Source organism: Grus americana, chromosome 24, assembly GCF_028858705.1.
Source record: "Grus americana isolate bGruAme1 chromosome 24, bGruAme1.mat, whole genome shotgun sequence".
NCBI classification, from domain to species: Eukaryota; Metazoa; Chordata; class Aves; order Gruiformes; family Gruidae; genus Grus; species Grus americana.
Window position 1 is genome coordinate 5393020 of NC_072875.1, and position 20271 is coordinate 5413290.

General features: G+C 48.3%; 1 protein-coding gene across 2 annotated transcripts in view; it reads right to left on the minus strand.

Moving 5' to 3' along the window:
• Nucleotides 1-20271, minus strand: part of SNX19 (sorting nexin 19) — a 123438-nt gene that overhangs the window by 66118 nt on the left and 37049 nt on the right. The window contains exons 11-12 of one of the 2 annotated variants that reach the window (XM_054802858.1): nt 20090-20186; nt 17180-18488 (exon numbers count right to left, since the gene is read on the minus strand). In XM_054802858.1, the coding sequence (XP_054658833.1) occupies nt 18420-18488; nt 20090-20186 (166 nt within the window). In that variant the 3' untranslated portion in view covers nt 17180-18419. Of the gene's footprint in view, nt 1-17179; nt 18489-20089; nt 20187-20271 lie in introns of those variants that run through there. The other variant, XM_054802862.1, reaches the window with a different exon arrangement.

The window sequence follows — 20271 nt, forward strand, 5'->3', positions numbered from 1 at the left end:
AGAGATCTTGGCACCCTGCAGAGCACAATCAATCTCTCCTTGGTGAGCTTTTCATTGCTGTCTCATTTCCACGCAGGAATATTAACCCATCCCCTCACTTCAGGGCAACGTTTCTTTTCCTGTGCTTTAGAGCATGCTGACTCAAATCCTGCTTCACACCACCACCACCGAGCATTCACCTTCCTCCAAAACATTTGGGAACACTTATGGATAAGTTTGAGCTCAGAGATGCCAGGGCAAGACAGTGTCGAGAAATTAAGACTGATGGAGTTTACGTAAACCACACACTCCTGCCCTTAAAGTAGTGCCTCAATCTCAGCTCTTCGAGAAATTTTCACCCATTTTGGGGGCAACCAGGCATATCGCGTTCAGTTTTGCAGTCAGATGCTTGCAGAAGGATTTGGGGAGACCAAGGGACCAATTGTCTTTGAGCACAATAAATGCCTGGGTCTCATTTTCAGCAAGGCTGAGCTCCCACTGATTCCGGTTAGGGTTGCACATTACTGAAAATTGGGCCGTTTCATTACAGTTCAGCAAAACACATGACTGTGCGATAAAGTCCGTGACTGGGCCCCCTCGGTGGCACTGCAGTTATGCTAATAATGATAATAAAAAGAGGATGTTCCCTCCCAGAAAGTTTATAGTCTGAAGAGACAGCCAGACAAGACCAGAGCAAAGGATTATCGTTATCACTAGTTTCTGTGACTCAGAGGGGCTTACCCAGAAGTCACAGACTGCAATAGTGCTGGGAAGGAGCTCAGCATCTTAATTCCCGCACCCACACCTCCCACGTGCCGTACTTCAGCAGCTCTTCTTCCTACACCTTCCCCACTAGTGGGACCATCCAGGTGCAGAGACTAAAGCTATCTCTTAGAGGGAAGAGTCCTACTGTTAACTCAGTTATCAAATCTTCCAGTTTCATAAATACCCGAGACACCTGACATCAAAGTCTGGTTTCTGACAACTCCCAGCTCAGACATCTTAATTTCTGCACAGAGGGCGCTGCAAATTGTTCTGTAACACATCGTTAAAATCCTATGGGAACAGCAGAGTGATTACACCAAAACTGGAACACCCAATACCTTCCAGGAAAAGGTGTTTTCCTTAAACATAGTCAACAAATCCTTTGCAACAGAGAGTGACCTATTCCAGTGTCTGGGTATTATATTCCCACTGTGGATCCATTGCCAAGTTTTCCACATGAGTAATACTGAGTAGGTGGCACAGAGAGAACGCACATCCGTGCTTCTCGCTGGGCTTGAGACCTGCCGCAGGCTCCAAAGTGGCAGAGTCAGGTCGGAGGACCCAGTTCCCACCTTCCCTGCCTCACTGGCAGTCATCCGCTCTCCAACAAGGCACGGAGCAAACTGGAGCGTGCGCTAGTCCTGATGCTTTGGGTGCTACTGGGTAATTCATTGCTTGGGACTGGTCTGAGTTCAATCCTACATAACCATATCCTCACCTAAAAGCTGCTGTTACTGTTAAGCAGAATCATTTTCTCCTGGCAGTCTTAAAAAGAGGGTGGTTTCCAGCAGAGGTTGCTCCTATTAAACTGTCAGAGCGGTTCCAGGGCTTGCGGCAGTGAAATCGAGTTTGCTACATGGGGATGGCTTTTATTCAAAAGCCTGATGACTGCATTCCTCATGCAGAAGCTTCACCAGTTAAAGCTCCCAGAGGAGTCGGTGGAGACCAGTAAGGTGCTGTCAGGCAGCCTACACCTTTGTTACTCCCCATTGCTTCCCGAAGGCACTTGTAAGTCTACAGAGAGCCTAAAACGCACATATTCCTGACTTTGACACCTAAACGCGTACGTACACATAGCGCAGGCAGATAATCCCCCCTCCATCCCAGCCTACACTGGCAACTCCTACAAGTGGCAGCTGACAGCACGCAAACGCGAGTTTGAAGGCTTGCAAGAGCCCTGTTTATACATCCCAGCCCGACACTTGTCTTTTTTTATTTGCAACAGAAAACCACATGCGACCCAGGCCTAGCTCAACCCCAAACCCTCCCAGGCAGAGCTGTTAGCTGGCCAGTCTTTCTTCCTCCTCTATTTATGCACCTGGTGATTTATGTGCAAACCTCGTCCATGACAAACTATATCCAGGGCTCGTTCCCCACCCAGAAGGCAGGGTGTTTCTCTCCGTTGCGACAGTCGCCTCAAACGCTAATCGCATCCTCCCTGACTGGCAGCACTGACACATGTATTCCCTCTCCTATCCTCCAGAACCTCAGGGATTATGAAACACTTTGGGTTTGAGTGATTTTACCCCCCCACCCCCCCCCCCAGACCTGGCAAAATCTCACTTAATAAAGCTTGCTGTTTTGGCAGCGAACCATTAACAACTGTTCTGTGTCTGGTTTTCTCCTGCTTACATCTACCTTTTAGCAGCAGCCTCCAGACCGTGTTTCCCAAGCTAGGGAAAGGTCCACAGCATAGTGCCAACAACCTTCAAGTTGAAGATATACAAGTTTACTCTTCCCTATCCTCGTATCTGGTTACCCATCAGGAAAGGCAATTAAATTACCTGGTTGAGAATAAATCACCAGTAATAGTTGTTTTCTTCTAGGTCACAGCAAGTCCTTAAGTAAGTTAACTAAGTAAATATCAGGCAAACAGCTACACAATTCAAATATTTAATTTCTAAAGAGTTTCTGGAGTCATCACAAATAACACAGGTCACGGGGGGTAGATTCTTTGCGTTGACACTGCCTACATGTTCATGAGCAAGATGCTCCCAGGACAGATTTATCTGAATTGGGCTCTATTTATGTTTAACTTGCCAAAATTTTCTAACTCTGGATCTATTAAGTGGGCTAAACTCTGGGGAAGCAGGTTTTCAATTAACATGGAATCAGAAAAGCCAACAGAAGCATGCATGGAAGCTCTGGGCATTTTTTATTCCCAAACAGTTCACCTGTTACACTATAAAGCTTATAGCCTCTGCGTATGTCTGCAGGAACACGCAGTTGGCACCCAGGCTGCTTTTAAACTGTCTGAAGCTGAGAGAAAAGCATCATTACAGGAACCTGGGAGCCACCTCTGCTTATTATTGAGCTCCCATTCTGCTCAGTTGCTTTTCCCCTACCAAGACTGGTAGAAAAACATCTCCCACATAGGATACAATACTCTGTTTCAAGGCATTCAGAAAATAACTGTGATAAAGCATAAGTAGCAGCAGCAGAAGTGATTCAGCAGATGTTCAGCTATGATACTTTTCCAAGATGATGCTCATCGCTAAACCACCACTTAACATACATACAGAGCAGTCACCCTGCTCACCAGTTTGGCCAGACAGTATCAGACACCAGTTAATATCCTACATCCTATATTTCACACAGGAACCACTGAGTTCTCCATGACTAGAGACCTCAACACCCACATTGTACCATTTTGCCCACTCACTCCTACTCCCTGTCTGTGGCCGATGATTTTCGGCATTCCACTTGTGCAAGCTTTCCCAGCACACTGCAGTAACAGCTAGGTCACGCTCATACTCAGATGTGCAATGCCAGTTCCTCCGCTGGTTAGCCAAGCTCTTCACATCCATGTGGCAGCAGTTAAAGGATAGCTTCCATCCTGCCTCTGTTTTGCTGTTGCTGCCCTGGCTTACTGCTAAATCACTGTTCCTTTGCTCCCCTTCTCACTCTTTTATTTCCAAGGAGAGTCTCCATGAGATTTCCTGGAGTATGCTGGGTTAGACTGGTTGTTTTCTTTGGTTACCTCTTCTTTATGTGCAGATGCTTTCTCTTGTGCCTGTAGTGCACATAGATCTCATTGCAGTGGCATCACAACTAGCTGCCTTTTTTTTTTAACACCTCCTACCTCCACCCGATCATCCTGCTATGATCCAAGAGCCCTTTCTCCTTGAGCCATACACATAGCCCATATCCCACCCTAACATCTCAGAGGTTTCCCAAGCCTGGAGATAAATGCACCCTCCATCCTCCCACTATGCCGCATTCTTCGCTGCAGAAAAGCTTTCTTACCCCTCTTCCTTTTCCCTCTGCCCCGGACATGTGCTCTGTGCTACGTACTGTACCTCACCTCATGGTGATGATTTCCCTGATGACTAACAGGGAAAATTTCTGCATCATTCTCTTTGGGATAGACACCTCAAGTAACTCTAAAGGAACAACCCCCCTAACAACAGTATTGGCTCAATGCAATAAGTACACTCACAATTAGCCAGGCAGAAAAGGGGTATTTCCACAGCTCCAAGGTATTGTAACCATACAAGCAGCAATTCTGTATTTGAGAGGAAGCCGTGGGATTTATTTGTATCATGCGACAACGAAATAGCCTCTAATCCAACAGTAACTAAGAAAGATGTTAAGCCACAGCTAGTAAATGAGGTATTTTGAAATCAGCAAGCCCAGAGAACTTGTATTCGAGATTTAAAAGGGACCTGGCCAAGGAGTGCTCTGGATCATTAATGTTGACTTTTAATAAGTCTTTGGAACACTGAGGGCTGGAAGAAAGCTTATGTTGTGCCAGAGTTTTAAGAGGATAGAAACAGGATGACCCACATAATTATCCACCTGTGACCCTGACTCCTATCCCAGGTGAAATGATGGAACAGCTGTAAAAGAACTTCATTAATAAAGCATTACAGGAGGGTAACAGCAAATGCCAACAGCTTGGGTTTATAGGAAGCAGATTTGTCACTAAGTTGAGAAATTTTTTTTTGGAGTTGAATGTGTTCCTTAAGCTTGCAGGCTGGATGCAAAAAGAGTACAAAGTTTATGCAATTTAAAGCCAACTGAGGCCTTACAAAACCCTCAGCCTTCCTATCCCTGCAGAAGGGCTACCAAAGCAGTTACAGAAACCCTGATGCATGCCAGGAAATTGTGGGGTAAGATGGGCAAGAGATCCTTGAGTCACCACATGCTGTGGAAAGCCACGATTGCATGAGCAAAGAGAAAGGAGCAACCTTCATGGGAATTTCCCCAGTGTGAAGTGCAGAACGTTGTCACTCCCTGCTCTGGATTTCCTTGGCTCAGCACTTCCACTACTGAGAAGCTCACTGGCCTCTGAGTTTGGTCTTCAGTGAAACATCAACATGACACTCATAAAAACTTCATTTCGTTGAAACCAAATCCATAAACCGAAGCGCAAGCACAAATACCAGAGATGCTTCCAGGTACACACCAAAAGATGTGCCTCTCATGCTCAGAAATGGCAGCAACAGCCAGAGCAGAACAACATTCTACCGGTAAGGGGCTAGTAAATTCATTACGCATCGTGAAGGCTTTGGGTCCTTGCCCAAGGGTAAGAGGAGGAATGGGGAGGGGGGAGTAAAGTTGCTGTTCATGTCATCTTCCTGTATGAAGCAATGGGTGATGAACAGCCAAACTGCCTAACGCTTTTGGGTCCGATATTACACAAAGGATGCTCATCTCCAGCAACATCTCTGCCCTGCCTGAGGCTCAGCAGCAGCCCTCCTCCCTCACCCCTTCCTGGGAGGTCAACTACGGTGTGACCTTTGTGAAAAGGCCAGTTTTCCAACCCAGGAGCCAAAAAAAAAAAATGATCTTCAGCCACAACCTCGTCATCTTCCCCTTGATTTATCCCTGCATGGAAGTCCCTGCCAGCTCCAGGTGGAGCAGTGGTGAGTTGGGGAGAAAAAGTCATGCTTCACTCTAAAAATCATTAGCTCGCAACTATGCACATCGGATATCGCTCCCACTCTGCCAAACAGCTGGGCTACCCTGGGCATCTCAGGGACAGATAGAGGGTCTGTGAACAATTTCAAAATCCCCTGATGGTCATTGCTGAGCCTATATGACTTCATCTCAGTTACTGTTATGTTTTTGAGAGTCAAGAATAACATTAATTTTCCATATCTTGTGGTTTTTGGAGGGTGTGAATAAATTCTCTTACTGTGAGTTATTTAGGTATCAGTAAACCCAACCCAGCAGCGGTGAAACCATTGAGCAATACAGAAGGCCCATGGTGGAGATGTGGCAGGCAAAGACTCACCAGTATGACACATCATGAGGTCCTAAATGTCAAGACAGAACTGTTAAGAAGAATTGCAGATACTCCTTACGGTCATGATAGGTCTACTCAGATATGTTACCCACATTCAAAACTTGTGGAAAATTAACTTACTTGCCTTTTCTACACTTGGTTTCATACCTTATACACACGCATGAATACAAAATGCAAAAGGACAACAGACTTGTGCCCTTTCAGACCACCAGGAATCAAATAACCCACCCCAAATCCTTCAGAAAAATAGCTTGTTGGCACATCAACAAGAAAAGCTAGGCCATCGGCATCTCCCACCACTGTGCTGACTCTTCCTAAAGATGTGTCTCAGCAGGAGCTTTAAAATTAAGTGTCATTTGGTCCCAACGGTCACTGAGAGTTAAGCACAGCTTGGAAAGACTATCATAGCTCATCTCTCACAGCCTTATTTGCCTGATGTTGCCTGCTTGAACTACAGAGCAGCCAAAAGCTAGAACTACCTGTTAGGCCCTGGCAATCGGAGGACTATAAAACATACTCTTGAGAGCCAAAAAAAATTTCAAAGCTTTCTTGGTCTCAGGTTTCATTCAGCTCATCCCCATGTTTGGGACAGCAGTTGCACATGTTTTCACCACCTGATCCTTGTGAATTCTCAGGGTTGGAAGAAGCAGGGAGGGCACAACAAATGGTGTATCCCAAAGCCCAAACGCTTCCTGAAAGCAAACTTGTACCCATGGTGGTTAGGGCTATTTCCTCCCTCACCTCTGAGTTTCCCTTCCTTCCTCCAAAAAACATCTTGGTGTTTGGTTTTTTTTTTTAAGCATACTCCTCAGCTGAGCTAAAGCCCACAAGAACACAAGGAAAGCCTCCATTTTAGTCAATGGATTTTTGAATCCAGCTTGAGAGGAACAAGCCTCCTACATGAACAAGTGCAGGGAAAACAGGAGGCGAAGGAGAGACCTCGTTTAAGACTATACAAGGGGAAATTGCAAAAAATTACCTAAACCTTTAGGAACATATTTATATTTTGATTTCATGTAATATTACTTCCTGGTTTCCAGCACATATTCCCTGGGCGTCCCCTATCAAATATCAGGCAGTATTAAATCACTGATCCCTGATCCCCGTAGCTCTCAGAAAAACATCTGTACTAATTTGTTGGTTTTCCTTAACATGAGGGCCAGATGAACTCCTCCAGGGCTCAGCCAAGTGAGATCGCTGACAGATGCGGAATAGAAGTGCAAAGATTTTTCCTTTATTAAAAATAAGGTTCCACACTCCAAGCCCTGAGCCTGTAGTTTGCCAGAGTGATGAAATGACACGCGGCAACCTTGATCCAACACTGTTGTGGATACAAAAACAGGGTTCTTACCTAATGCGGCTCCACTAGCGAACAGTTTCTGACAGCGCATCCAAATTGGCATGGGCCAACAAGGTGAGGGGTCTGGCAACTGGATACAGTCCTTTTTGCTCGGGGTCTCCAAAATGTCTCAGAGGCATATAGTTATTTAAGTTCACTGACCTGTGGACACAGCAAATCTGGCACCCAGCTCGCCACTTTCAGGACCATGACTCCATTTCTGATAAGCTTTGCTGCAGCAGTTCAACGTGAAGCTGCCTTCTTAATAGGGGCGGCAGATGTGAAGGTAAACCAGCAACCCAAGTCACCAGCAAAGGCTGCTGCTGGCATAAACTGCAAAGCCCCAGAAGGATGAGCAGGCACCATCTTTGGCAGGCAATCATCAACACCTTCCAACTCTTTCTTCTTATCCACATGCAGCGAGTTAAACTCTTGCTACAGGTGTACCAGGTAGCTTGCAGAAGCAAGCAGGAATTAAGAGCAGCAAGCCTCAGTTTGCCTCTGTCACCTTAGCCATGATATTTTGGATCAGCAGCCTCATGCACCCCAGCAAGGTGTTCACACAGGCATCTATGAACATCCGCACGATTGTTAATCTCAGCTACTTCAGTTTTCAACCACCACAATCAGCAGATCTAGCTATATTCCTGTTTTGCAGATGAAGCTGTGATGCCCTCCTGCTTTGGCCCTGGCTTGGGGAAGGCACTGTACTCCAAAACCAGCTAATTGCAACTCAGCTGAATAACCAGCCTTCCCTTGAAACAAAGAGTAATTTTCATAGGAAAAGCTCCCTTCCAAGTTCAGAAGAATCCCAAGGGAAGGTGCCATCTGCACACAAGTAACAGTACGAGACCTTGGTTTTCTCTGGCAGGCCTGGTGATGTGGACGCTTCTCTTTTGCAGAAGATCTTGTATTCATACAGGATGCTGAAGAGGCATCGGAGGCTGGCCTTGCACTAATAAGAATATTAATCTAGCTGCCAGGGAAAGACCTACTTGCATGTATAACCTCAGGCATGTGTTTAGCCCCAAAAGACTCACCACAAAACTTGTCAGCACCACGTACCTCTGCACAGGAGCGACTCGTACCCCTTTGCCAATGCTGGTGGTTCCCAGTGGGGCGCTGCCCCTGAAGGAAATTCTCCCCAGCAACGACCCAGTCAAAACGCAATAAAAAAACCTCCCCACCAAACCAGATCCCTCCACCAGAAGCCTGAGGATGCATCCCAGCCAGGGGCATTGGTCAGCCATTGACAGGCTGTATCTGCTTTCAATAAACTTTTATAGCCTGTCAATGCGCTGAATCCTACGCAATAAAATTTGTGTCATAAAAAAAAGTCTTGCAGTGCCAGTGTCTCTTTTTTTTTTTCCTTCTTTTTAATTTGAGGACAGCTGGGAGGGACTGATTCAGGGGCCAAGTTCATAAGATGTGGTTTTTTTTGAAAAAGAAAAAATCACTTTAAATTACAATGGGAATTTTCAGAGTCTCCTTCTGGGGAGAGCAGCCATTTTCAAAAGTGACTTCATTTCCAGAGCTGGCTTACCTCCCAGTATTTGAACAAGCAAGGAAAGAAAACTTCAGAAAGTAGATAGGTTTCAAGTCTGGCTTGATTGGTTTCAAGTTTAACAGTCATAAAAACCAGTCTCTACGGTTCCAGGCAAGTTCTAGGATGGTTCAGTTCATCAGGCCGCCAGTCCTGAACTTCAGCTCACCAACCAGAAGAGATGATCCTGCACAGCATTGCCTTCCATAGACATCTTAATGCATAAACCTGCCACAGACAAGGAATCTGAAAACCCTCAGCTGGCAAATCTGTGGATTCACCCCCGCAAGGCTTTTGCACGGACTTTTACAAGGGGCCGAGGTCTGGAAGCCTTGGTTTGCATCCCTCCCCTGGGACGCACTTTGGTGGCAATCCTTAAGGGCCATGTTTAGCCGGCTTAAATCCCTTCCAAGTCCCTGCACTTAGCGAAACAGGGAGCAAGGGACTTTCAAGAGCAACTCAGAGACCCCAGTAAAGCACCAACTGGAGACAGAGGGACCGAGGAGACTTTAGGGCAGCTAACCGTCTCTTTATTCCCTACCTTTAAGATGCAGACAGCATTGTTTTCTTAACAAGCATGTTAGGAAGATAAATATGCTGCCAGTGGTTAACAGGCTCCATAGCTCTCAGGATATGCAGCCCAATTCCCAGTCCCACTGATGGCTGTTTAGGGCAGTTTTCACCCCAGCTGACAGTTGTTTGTAATGCTCAGTTATCAGGCAGAATTTTCCCTGGGAGGAGCAGGGCTTTGATAAAGCTCCTGCAAAAACTATGAGTAAGCAAGAGGAATTTTCCCTGCTCACATTGTTTGGACTGTCAGTCACCCCTAGCTTTGCTAGGAGTAATACATGAGCCTAGGAGCAAGCTGTAAATACCATGTCCCAGCATGTGGCTAAGGGAGGGGGATTCACTCGCGTAGGGTGCCAACAGCTGTAGCTATAGACAGCTGTTCCCCACCACGGCACATTGACTGATGGCGTCTCTCGCCGAGATGTCAGCTTTCGCTAGTGTTTTAGGAAAGATAAGTCGCTAATGACCGCTGTTTAAATGATTCTTGGCAGGAAGAAAAAAAACACAGAGGTCCTTTATGAAGAGTTGCTCTTTATCTGTCAGAATAGCAGCGCCAGTTAATTTTTTTATTTTTCTTTTGTTTCCATGCTATATGTTGTCTCTGGGGTGGGTTGGGGGATGCACGTGGGGGAAAAGCTGCCTTCCAAGTCTTCTAGGCTAAATGTTAATGTCTAAGACTTGATGGACTGCCTGCTAGAGTCCCACGGCTGCATCTCCTAATATCACCTCTTCAATTTTTAAGCACTTTTGTTTCTGGTGAAAGGTGGGGGATTGACAGCAATCAGTTTGAACAGCCACAGGAGAAGCGAGGAAAACTGCTCTGCCCTGACACAGAGGGACCAGCTCAGACTGACAACACTGCTTGGCAACCCACCCCAGAAAGGTGATTTATACTGATGGTGGCCCCTGGTCAGACTAGTGTCCCACAGGATCCCAAGGAGCAGATCTTTGGAGAGTTCTGCTAGCAATCTGGCCAGTCAGAAAGCAAATTAACATAATCCATGCCTATTCTCCAGGTGGCATCACAAGAAGCAAAAGCAAAGACAACAAGCCATACCCAGATGACAAATACTCCAAACTCGCACGGCTTCAGAAGTCACTCATTCTTGCTTTCCTATTCACCCTGTACATCTCCTGCCTCTTTGGGCTTCAACCTCCACAGCGCACAAGCTTCTGCACAGCAGCAAACCCCAGTTGCATGCTTCTTGACCCAAAACAAGTATACATAAGATAGCATTTACCAGATCCCTTCATCAGGAGCCAGAGAGGTTCCTATGAGGCCAGTGGCATAGTCACAGCGAAAGGGCACTGTGTAAGTGCAATGGGGAGAGCAGGTTTGGGAGAATCTGGGTCTAATCCCCTCCTGTGTGACCTCAAAAAGGTCACGCTTTTCCTCCTCAGCCTCCCCATCCGCGTGGAGATGGATAGCCAGCCTGCCCTACCACACGGTGAGAACTAACCGGTACCTGTAACGCACGCCGAGGGACTCAGATGACAGGTACTATATAACTGCAAACTCTATTATATCATTCCACCATCCCTTTTGCCAAAAATCTGCCTTTGCAGAAGAGATCCAGACACCAAATACGTTATTAAGTGAGGATGTCTGACAGTAGTTCAGCTACGGAGAGATGTTAAATAGTAATAATAATGAAACAATACTCAGCATTTGAGGATGCTGTACATCTTCAAAGCACTTCACCAAAACATTAACTGATTATATCCAAAATAAATTGCTCGCAGCTGTTAGAGATCCACAAGGTATTCAAAAGAAATGGATGGAACATCATCCATCCTGGATCATACAGGGGATGTATGTGCTATAGTGCAATCAAGAGCTCAAAGGAAATAACTGGCAGGGAGTTCAGCTTTTAGCGCTCTTCTGTACACCTCAAAGCACAGTTTATTGCTAGAAAAAGCAGCGCAGAGGCCGGAGCTACCTCGACTGCGGAAGAAAGTTGTGAGAGAGCCAAAGCCTTATTCAAAGTTCCATGTCATACCATTAAAACTCCCATTTTGACTTCATCTTAGCAGAAATAGCCACGTGCTGGACAGTTTAAGGCATCTATGGTGTTTATAGCCACAACCAAGAGAACATAGATCTGGCCCTCTTGTAGTAACCACTGCAAGCTCATCCAATAACCCCTTTTGCACTCACCTGCTTTAATTTAAGCATGGACCTCACTACTGCAATTCCACATTATGCTGAAGAATTATAACTACCTCCCCTCAATCAGGCCACATCCATGGCTTATAAAAGCGTCACATCCCTCATCTCTGCCCACCTCTCCCACCCCCCACAGCAAACAGCTGGGAAAAAGCAACTTCAGGTGCAAAAAACTTGTTGCTGTAACTGCCCAGTAGCACACACGCCCTCAAAAGAGCACCAGGGCACTTGCATCTAAATAAACCCAGAAGTATTATTTCCACATACAATTATTGGCGAACTTTCCAACACTGGAGCTAGTTCCTGGCCCATTCCCTGCCAGAGCACTGGATTGCAGATGCCTGGAAAGACACGCGCGGGGACCTGGCATCTGCAATAACCATTAAGGTATCAAAGGTTGTTTGTTCACAGACCCACACACTCGCTCACTTACGGCACACGGCTGAACGCTGCCATGACCTGGTGCTTGCCACTGACCCACTTTGTGGTTTGCCTACCTTCTCTGCAGTCCCAAAGGGCAGAGCTTGGAAGAAAACGAGCCCCGAGAAGCCTAAACCCAACCACCAATTTAACACTACTAGACCACAGCATTAGGCTCAGCCTGCTTAGCCTATCCCTTCCAAAAGCACAGCAGCCCGCTCAGTGCGGCGTAAGCATCTGATCTCGCAGCAGGAGCGCAGCACATCAGGGCAGACGTGCTGTAGCACAGCAGTAGGGTGGAATGCATGGAGAGCATCACCCCTGATACAACCTGCAGCAACCAACACAAATCAAAGCTGAGAGGTCCAGCAGAACTTCATTTTGGGGGATGAGGCTAGCAAAGGATGGAAGAACAGCGTCACCACGTAAAGAACAGGCAAGGTGCAGGTCAGGAATAACACACACGAGCCACTGCCGCACAGGTCCAAGCCAGGAGCTTTCCAGATACCAATGGCTAAGTTGAAGGCAAAGCAACCAACCTTGCATCTGCACAGGATCAGTGTGCTGCAAAGAGCTGGTATCAGAAGTCAGGGAAGTCAAGGCTTGCGAGGAAAGGGGAAGAGCAGAGCTATAGTGAAGATACATTGACACTGCCCAGAGGAAAGAAAAGCAGCCCCTCATTTTCTTGAGTATTAAAGCTCACGGCATGCACAGTCTCGCAGGAGTTTTTGTTTCAGCCTTTTCTACCATTCACACGCCGTGTACTGGAGATCATCCTGCCACACATCATCAACATCTCCAAAGAATCCCAAAGTGATTGCATTTAAAAATGAAACCTCCAGTACCCTCCAGGAAAGCCAACATGCCCTTGGTAACGGAGACAGCAACCTATTTAAAGATGAGCTATTTTAAAGCAGTAGCCTGCAGCACTTTGCCAAACTCTCTGCACTTGAGGAGAACAGCATAACACATTTCTCTGCCCCCACATCACAACACACCAACTCAGAAGCAGCAGTCCAGCAGTTTCTGCAGACCAGGGCTGTTGTTTTTTTCCTGCAAACCACCTTTTAGTGGGGGGTCACTATGACTGTTGAGTGCTTTAGGCTCTACATGACAGGAATCGCACCCTTACACTGTGCTACAACTTAACTGAGTCTACATCGACTATTTTAAGGGAACTGTTTAAACACACACCCCTGCACATCACAACAGCCTGATATACACACTTGAGGACACGAGCATGGCATAGGGGCTGAAAAACTCATCCCTGCCTCGTGCACGGTAGAAAATATCCTCATAGCATCATGCAGCACACTAGCTTGGGCTATTATGTATGGTCTGATATCAAGGGACGATGCTGTGCTGGGCAGAAGGATGCTGCAAGAGCCACTGAGGATCTCAGTCATACGAAACATCATTAGACACAGCAGTCTCATTTAGGTTCTGTAGCATAAAACATAAGGCAGGCTGTCAGCAGGTCGCATTGCTGAAGTCTGAAAGTACAGCCTAAGAAAAAAAATATCTCTGTGTGGGGCATCAGAGTGGAAAGAGCCAAGACCTGCTGCAAATCAGCATTGGCAGAGCTACGTGGGAGTTCTCAGGGTGGGTGTGAGCCGTGCCCGGAGCCAAGCGCTGCAGCGATGGGTCAGACACGGGCTGGACTCGATGTTTCTTGCGACCATCCCTCACCCCAAGCGCTGCAGGAGGGTCTGCGCACCCGCACAGGCAAGGGAGGAGAAACGTGGAAGGGCAAAGCACACACAGCACCTGCTTGGGCTGTGCCTGGATCCAGTCAACACTGGCAGCCTCTCACTTGAGAAAAAAAAAAAGAAAAACCCACCACAAATACAGTTTCTCCCATCCAAGCCTCTCTCCTTCCCCCTCTGAGCTCATTCATGGCTCAGGCTCCGGGACAGCTGCTGGGTTGCCAAGTCCCCCCAGCTCACTGAAGCCCAGAGCAACACGATCAGGATGATAGCTGGGCCAGCTGCTGGAAATCACTGCAGGACTCAAAACAAAACTCAAAGAGCAAGCAGGGGGTGGGGGGGGTGGAAAATAAACCAGCAGAAAGCCCCTTGCTCTTTTTCCTCTGCCTGGACCTTGTGGTCCCATTGTTACCACCATCCTTAAGTCGTCAAGTGAGCCCTGGCCAAAATGACAGCTCATTAAGAATATTTTTAAAATACACTGGGTGGGGACTGGGGAGCCCAGGGAACAGGCAGTGGATTTTTTTCACACCTAAGCAATTGTTTTGAACACAGCTCAGGTCAATAGAAGTGACCTTGATCCTGACTGGGACCAGTGCCAGCGGACTCCAGTGTGAAGTCCTTCCCCCCTCCAGGCATCAGCAGAACCACACTGAAGTTGATGGTACTGCAGGATCTGCTGGTATAGGGGGGCTCATATATATTTCTATACAGGCCCCGCATGTAAGAGATGCCCAGCTCGGCAGTCTGCAAGCTTAACTGAAAGGCAGAATCCCCTCTCTACAAAAAAAACCACCCCTTTACAGGGAGTTACTGTCTCCTGCAACAAAACCTGCCAAACTCCATTTGAAAACACCATTTTGTTTAAATTCCAGCACGTTAAAGCAGGCAGCATCGCCCTGTCTATGGGAAGCATGTTGCCGTCTCATGGTGACATGCACAGTGGGCTACCAAATGTCCTCAACTGGCACCAAACGTGAGCAAAGGGACATCAAGACGATGGAGAAGGGCAGGATGACTGCTCCCTGCACACGTGGGGACCAGGAACAACACAAACTCAGCAGCTCAGCAAGGAAGATGAGATTTTGGGACACAAATATCCACAGGACCCCCTCTGACAGCAGCTGGGCTACAATTCTGGCTTGTTCTCCCCAAGAAAACGGGGGCAGGGGTGGCAGCTGGCCAAAAACGTTCACGCCAGCGCCCAAGTACCAAGCCCTGCGTGGGGTACCCCTCACCGAGGGTGGCAGAGGTCCATCCTCACACATCAAATTGGGATGGGGTTTGGATGCCATAAACACTGGCGATGGGGACAGAGGACCGCGTGGGAAGCTGAGGAAGTGCAGCAGCACTCAGGCAGTTAAGAACCAAATATTTTCTCAGCATATCACCTTACTGCTGCTCCGCAGCCTTCAAGGCAGGTCTTCCCAGCCCCTCTGCTTTCAGCAGGCAGGATGGGGATGTGCAGCTGATTTCAATTTGAAGCCATCACCAGGGGATAATGTTATTGTTCCACTTTCCCTCTGCTCTCTGGCTGGCAGGGGCTGTCTCTGTGGCCACATTAGGCCACTCTCCCTCTACACCCCACTGCTTGCACAGCACCCAAACCTGGGAATTTCCCTCAAGATTTGAGGTGCCCCTCTGCCTCTGGGGAGGGAAGGGGGCTAGGCTGACGTGCCACCCTGTTTGCACCACCATCACCGGCCCCGCAGGTGCCCAGATATATCCTGAGCATCAGGACTCTCAAGAAATGCCTCCAGACCTCCTTCATGCTGTGCTAGCTCCAGAGAAACAGCAGACCCCCAATCTGTCAGCTCTATTTAGCTTTGCTGCAGGCACATCTGATGAAGCAAAGCCAGAGGTTACGCTCCCCATTACAAAGCTGGAAATAAGGTTGCAAGAAAAAAACCCCAAAGCAGACACAGTTCTAGGCTGTGCCTGTCATCAAGATGCCTCCTGAGCTGTTTCCAGCATCATCTCCCCAATGCACAGCAGTCTTTCTGTGCAGAGTGCTTCTCCAGTGCTGAACCCTCCTCATCTTCACTCCTGTCTGCAGGGCAGCATGTTAACCCTGGTGTGCGGCCATCCAAAACACCCTGCCCCCCTGGCTCTGAGCAAAGCACCGTGTTTCACGGGGGAGAGGAAGGGAACCGCGCTTCTGCTGTTCAAGAGACTCTTGGCTCTTCAGAAGGAGCAATCATTGCACATACATTTCAGCAAGCCCATGGGCTCCCACATCCTCTCAGCACATTAAGAAACAGCTGACGAGTTCGTTATTAGAGAGTCTGGACCAGATGAACTCCTCCCTTCCTGTCCTCTGCCTTCCAGAAAGCTGGTCTCTCCCTTTGGAGAAGTCTCTCACCTACAGCGAAGGCTCTGGCTAGACAGCCCAAGGGTTTGTCATTTTTGGTGAGACCAGGAGCCACTACAACCTCTCTCTCCTGCTTTTCTTCACCAAGCCTCCAGCAGAAGCATCCTGACAGCCTGCTACCCTCATGTCAGCCCCAGCTCCCTGCGCCGCTTCTTCCCATACCACAAGCTCATCCCCCCTCTCTCCAGGTGCACAACACAAGCACATTTCTGCCTAAACACTGCTCCTGGGTGACTGGCTTCTTTCCCTTCCATTCCTTTATCCTCTGAGGCTCTGCTGCGTGCACAGAAGACAGGACAGATGTACAGGCTGCTGCAGCCCAGGGTGCCCTGCGGGACAGAAATTGCAGGATGAGGTAAGGCAGAAGGAAGTGGGTGCTCCGGGCTGAAGGGAAGGACAGCTGTGGCTGTTCCCAGGATCTAGAGCAAGTTAATTGATAAATACCAGAGTTGGACCTGAAGGAGAGCTGGGCATTCACAGCCAAGAAAGGCAAACTGCTTTGGAAGAAGCCCTGGCCTTTGTTGCACAATCTCCATGCGAGGCACTCGCTGTACTCAGACAGCAAGAGGCAAACTGGGGATAAGCAAACTCATCCCCCCCCTCCCACTCAGTCTTGCACAGCCCAAAACACAGCTCAGCACAGCCCTCCAGCTTCCCACCTCCCAAAAAACCCACAGCCTCCAAAAGCCAGCGCTGCAGCTCATGCTGTGCAGCTGCCCCTGGAGAACTCAGCGCAAGAAGCAGCAAGATCTCAGCCTCTCCCTCGGGGCTCAGAAAAGTCCAAGGCACACACCATCCTGTACAGCCAACGCCTGTAACTCCCAGTGCTTGACAGCCTTCAAAACCTCAGGGGAGAGTCAGCAGCAACGAGGACCTCCAGCTTTCCTTCAAACAACATTAAAACTGCAACCAACCGTTGGGTAAATACAAACTGCAAACCCTTTCATTTGAGGCTTCACAACACTCAGCAACACAACCTTGGGCTTCTCTGGACACTTGTAGTTGACAATTCAGTAGAAGAAAACTCTGGTTGGGTCCCACCATCCCATAAATTCACCCAAATCCTACCTTATCATGCAAGCAGCAACTCAGGTCTAGCCAGGACTTTCTCCTCTGCCCCAAGCCACAGAGATGACCATTACAGATGACCTGACCATTACAGAAAGGACCTGGAAACAGGGAAAAAGAAAGGTGTAAGTCCTCAGAAAAAGCAGGGCATAACACACTCACAGCCTCCTTGCTACTCCTGAAGTCTTTAATCTCCTAAGTCACTGCAAACCTCTTACCACCAAGAGGACATCAAGCATGCCAGAAAAACCACTTCTCTCACCCCTTCCCCAAAACACCCAGCCACCCCTGAGCCTGATTTATATAAACTCCATGCCCTCACACCCCTGTGAGGACAGGTTAATTGGAGTCACAAGGTTGACCTCTTCCTCCTCCTCCTCTTCCTCCACAGGTGGGACAGTTTATTTTGTTAGCCCTCATCCTCCTTCTTGTTTCCCAAACAGCTGCAGGTGGCCTGGTAGATGCACTTTAAAGCCTCTGTGGCCGACTGATACTGGAAGGCTTGGGAAGCTCTGTGTTTTTCCATTTTATCTAAAAAGCTTCAGAAGGCTTAGAGAAAGCACAGGGAATTGCTGCGCAAGAGATCTTATCTGAGTCAGAGGCGTGCACCTGGAAGCACACGCCGAAAACACCTGTACGACCCGTATATGTTAGGCTTCCCTTCTCGTATGCGCCAACGCACCTGCGACGTGACGCGTTCGTGTCAAACAAAAACCACTGACGTGCACGGAGGGATGTGAACAAAGCCTGCGTGTGTATGCACACGCATACGGATGTGCATGCGCACACACAAAATACACGTGCACGCCCTGGCGTGCAAATTATCTGTCTTCCGTTTGTATTTAGCTTGGCTGCACAGCCTGCTCTCCGTGGGCTCGGCCAGTAGATATCCAGGCTAAGATAAACACCAGACAGCTGCTGGGAGCCAGAGATATTTTGGTGATTAACAGCTGCGTGGGGCTATACAACAGACCCCCCCCTCCCCGACCCCCGCGATCCCTCCAGAACGGGCTGTTTCATTTCAGATTTCTGTTTGTCAGGCGAAGGCTGGAAGCGATCCGAGGAGATTCTCTGCAAAAGGCGCAGGTGGGAAACCTGGCGAGGAGAAGCCCAAAATCCCATCCCTTTCCCGGGCACGCCGGCCGTGGCGAGCCTGCGTTGGCTTTTGCCTCTTGCTCGGCCCTTGCAGCCACAACTGCAAGGTATTTATTGTGGTATTTATGGTTTAATGTAAAGCCTTTCACTGTGGGCCTTTTGGAAATGGGCTCTTCTCTTCCAGTACGGGCATCCGGCAAGCGACAGTCGTGTCCTGGGGGAGGGGAAGTCGGGAAAAGGAGACAGACCTGGGTTTTGGAATAAGCATAGGGCCAACACACAGGGAAGACAAAAGAAATATTATTACCCCTTCATACAAAGAGGGAAGGAGATGCATAATGACTGTAGCTGATCATTCCCAAAGAGCACAAGGAAATTCCCAGTCTGGTGCTCTGACATTCCCAGTTAGAAATGGAAATCCGTCCCGAGCAGCGGCAGCCTGGGATGCCTTACACACAACTGCGGAGCCAAAGACGTTTCGACGGAGGAAAGGGGCGAAAAGTGGGAAGTTGCTCACAATGCGACTATAAAAACAAAGTCTAGGGATTAGTTAATAATGTGTGGTCTGAGAAAACAAACACATCTCCCCATAAAGACCCTAGTTCAAATAAACTGGGGCCGTTGTCATTAAACCCCACCATCTGCATGTCTGTTTTCCACTGGGTCTAGTGTGAAATTTAAAGGGACCACTGCATGGAGAAACAGTCCCCCAACATCATCCTTTGGGGCACTTCAAAATCCAGATGTGGCTGAAAGACACCGTGACTTGGACTCATCCCTGCTTTAGCGTTTGTATCGAAATTAAATGTACATAGCTGAAAGCCCTAAAGCTTTTATGCAGGAAGCCCAAGTTGGAGGTGCTGAGTTACAGCAACGGCTTCTTGTCTTCAAAACGACAAAGACCCTAAAAAGCCAGCAAATGCGGGGGTGCGGAAAGATGGCTGGTTGTGCCTAGGGTGATCGCATGCCCTGTGGAGCTCTCCCCCTCCTCCTCCTCCTCCTCCTCCTCCTTTCCCTCTCTGCTCCCAGCTCCCTCCCTGCGGTGCAATAGGTGAAGCCCCGGACCTGAGAAATCAGGTCTAGTACCAAAGTCCCCCGAGCTCGGCGGGGGAGTGGAGACCTCCCTGGCTCTGCTCAGGTCGCACTTTCATGCCTGATTGCAGCTCATCAAGGCCCAAAGTCTAATAAAGAAAGAACCAAGGCCGAGAGCTCCCTCTGACAGCTTAACTGATGGTTGTAATTAGGGACTGGCCCACACAGCTTTTCATTAGCACAGCATAAGACTTATTACGACTGCGCTTGATGTCCAGGAAAAGGGCATCAAGGCCCCCAGCCTTCGGGGGAAAGGGGAGCAGAAAGGTTTGGGGCAAATAGGGAGCTCTCTGTGCTCTTAGGGATTCGTAAAGGGTCATCAGAGAGATGTGTCGTGACCGTTACGGTGGTACTCGTGCTCTCGGGAGGGCGTGCGGCGTGTGTAAATGGATGCACGCACCCGCGACGCAGCGTGCTGGCACGCAGGGGTTGTAGAGGGCGTTACGTGCCCTTCGCAGGCCAACCCACGTGTGCTTTTCAGCTTGCGTTTCCAGCGCAGAACATGGAGTTTGCGTTCTGGGTACCTCCAAGCACATTTTCATTTCATTGCACATGGCATATTCAGCATTTTTTAAAGCTTCTGTGGCGCCCAGATGTTGGTGACCGCAGGCAGCCTCTGAGTTTCTGCTTCTTTCTCTCCAGACAATCTACATACCCCTATCTGAGCCTGACCACCTCTCTCCTTAGTCCACGGGTCACTGGTTTTGGCTATGATTCACTTACCAGCCTTCTCTGAGTACTGGCTAAGATCTCCCACGGGCTGCAGTTGTGGTGATGCTGGGCAATTTCAGTGTCTGTATCACTTCCTCTCTTTTGCTCCCTGAAAAAATTAAAAATATTTTCTTACACAGCAAAAACCTAACCATATGAAGAAACACGCTAATTTTCTAGAAGATAGGTAGAAC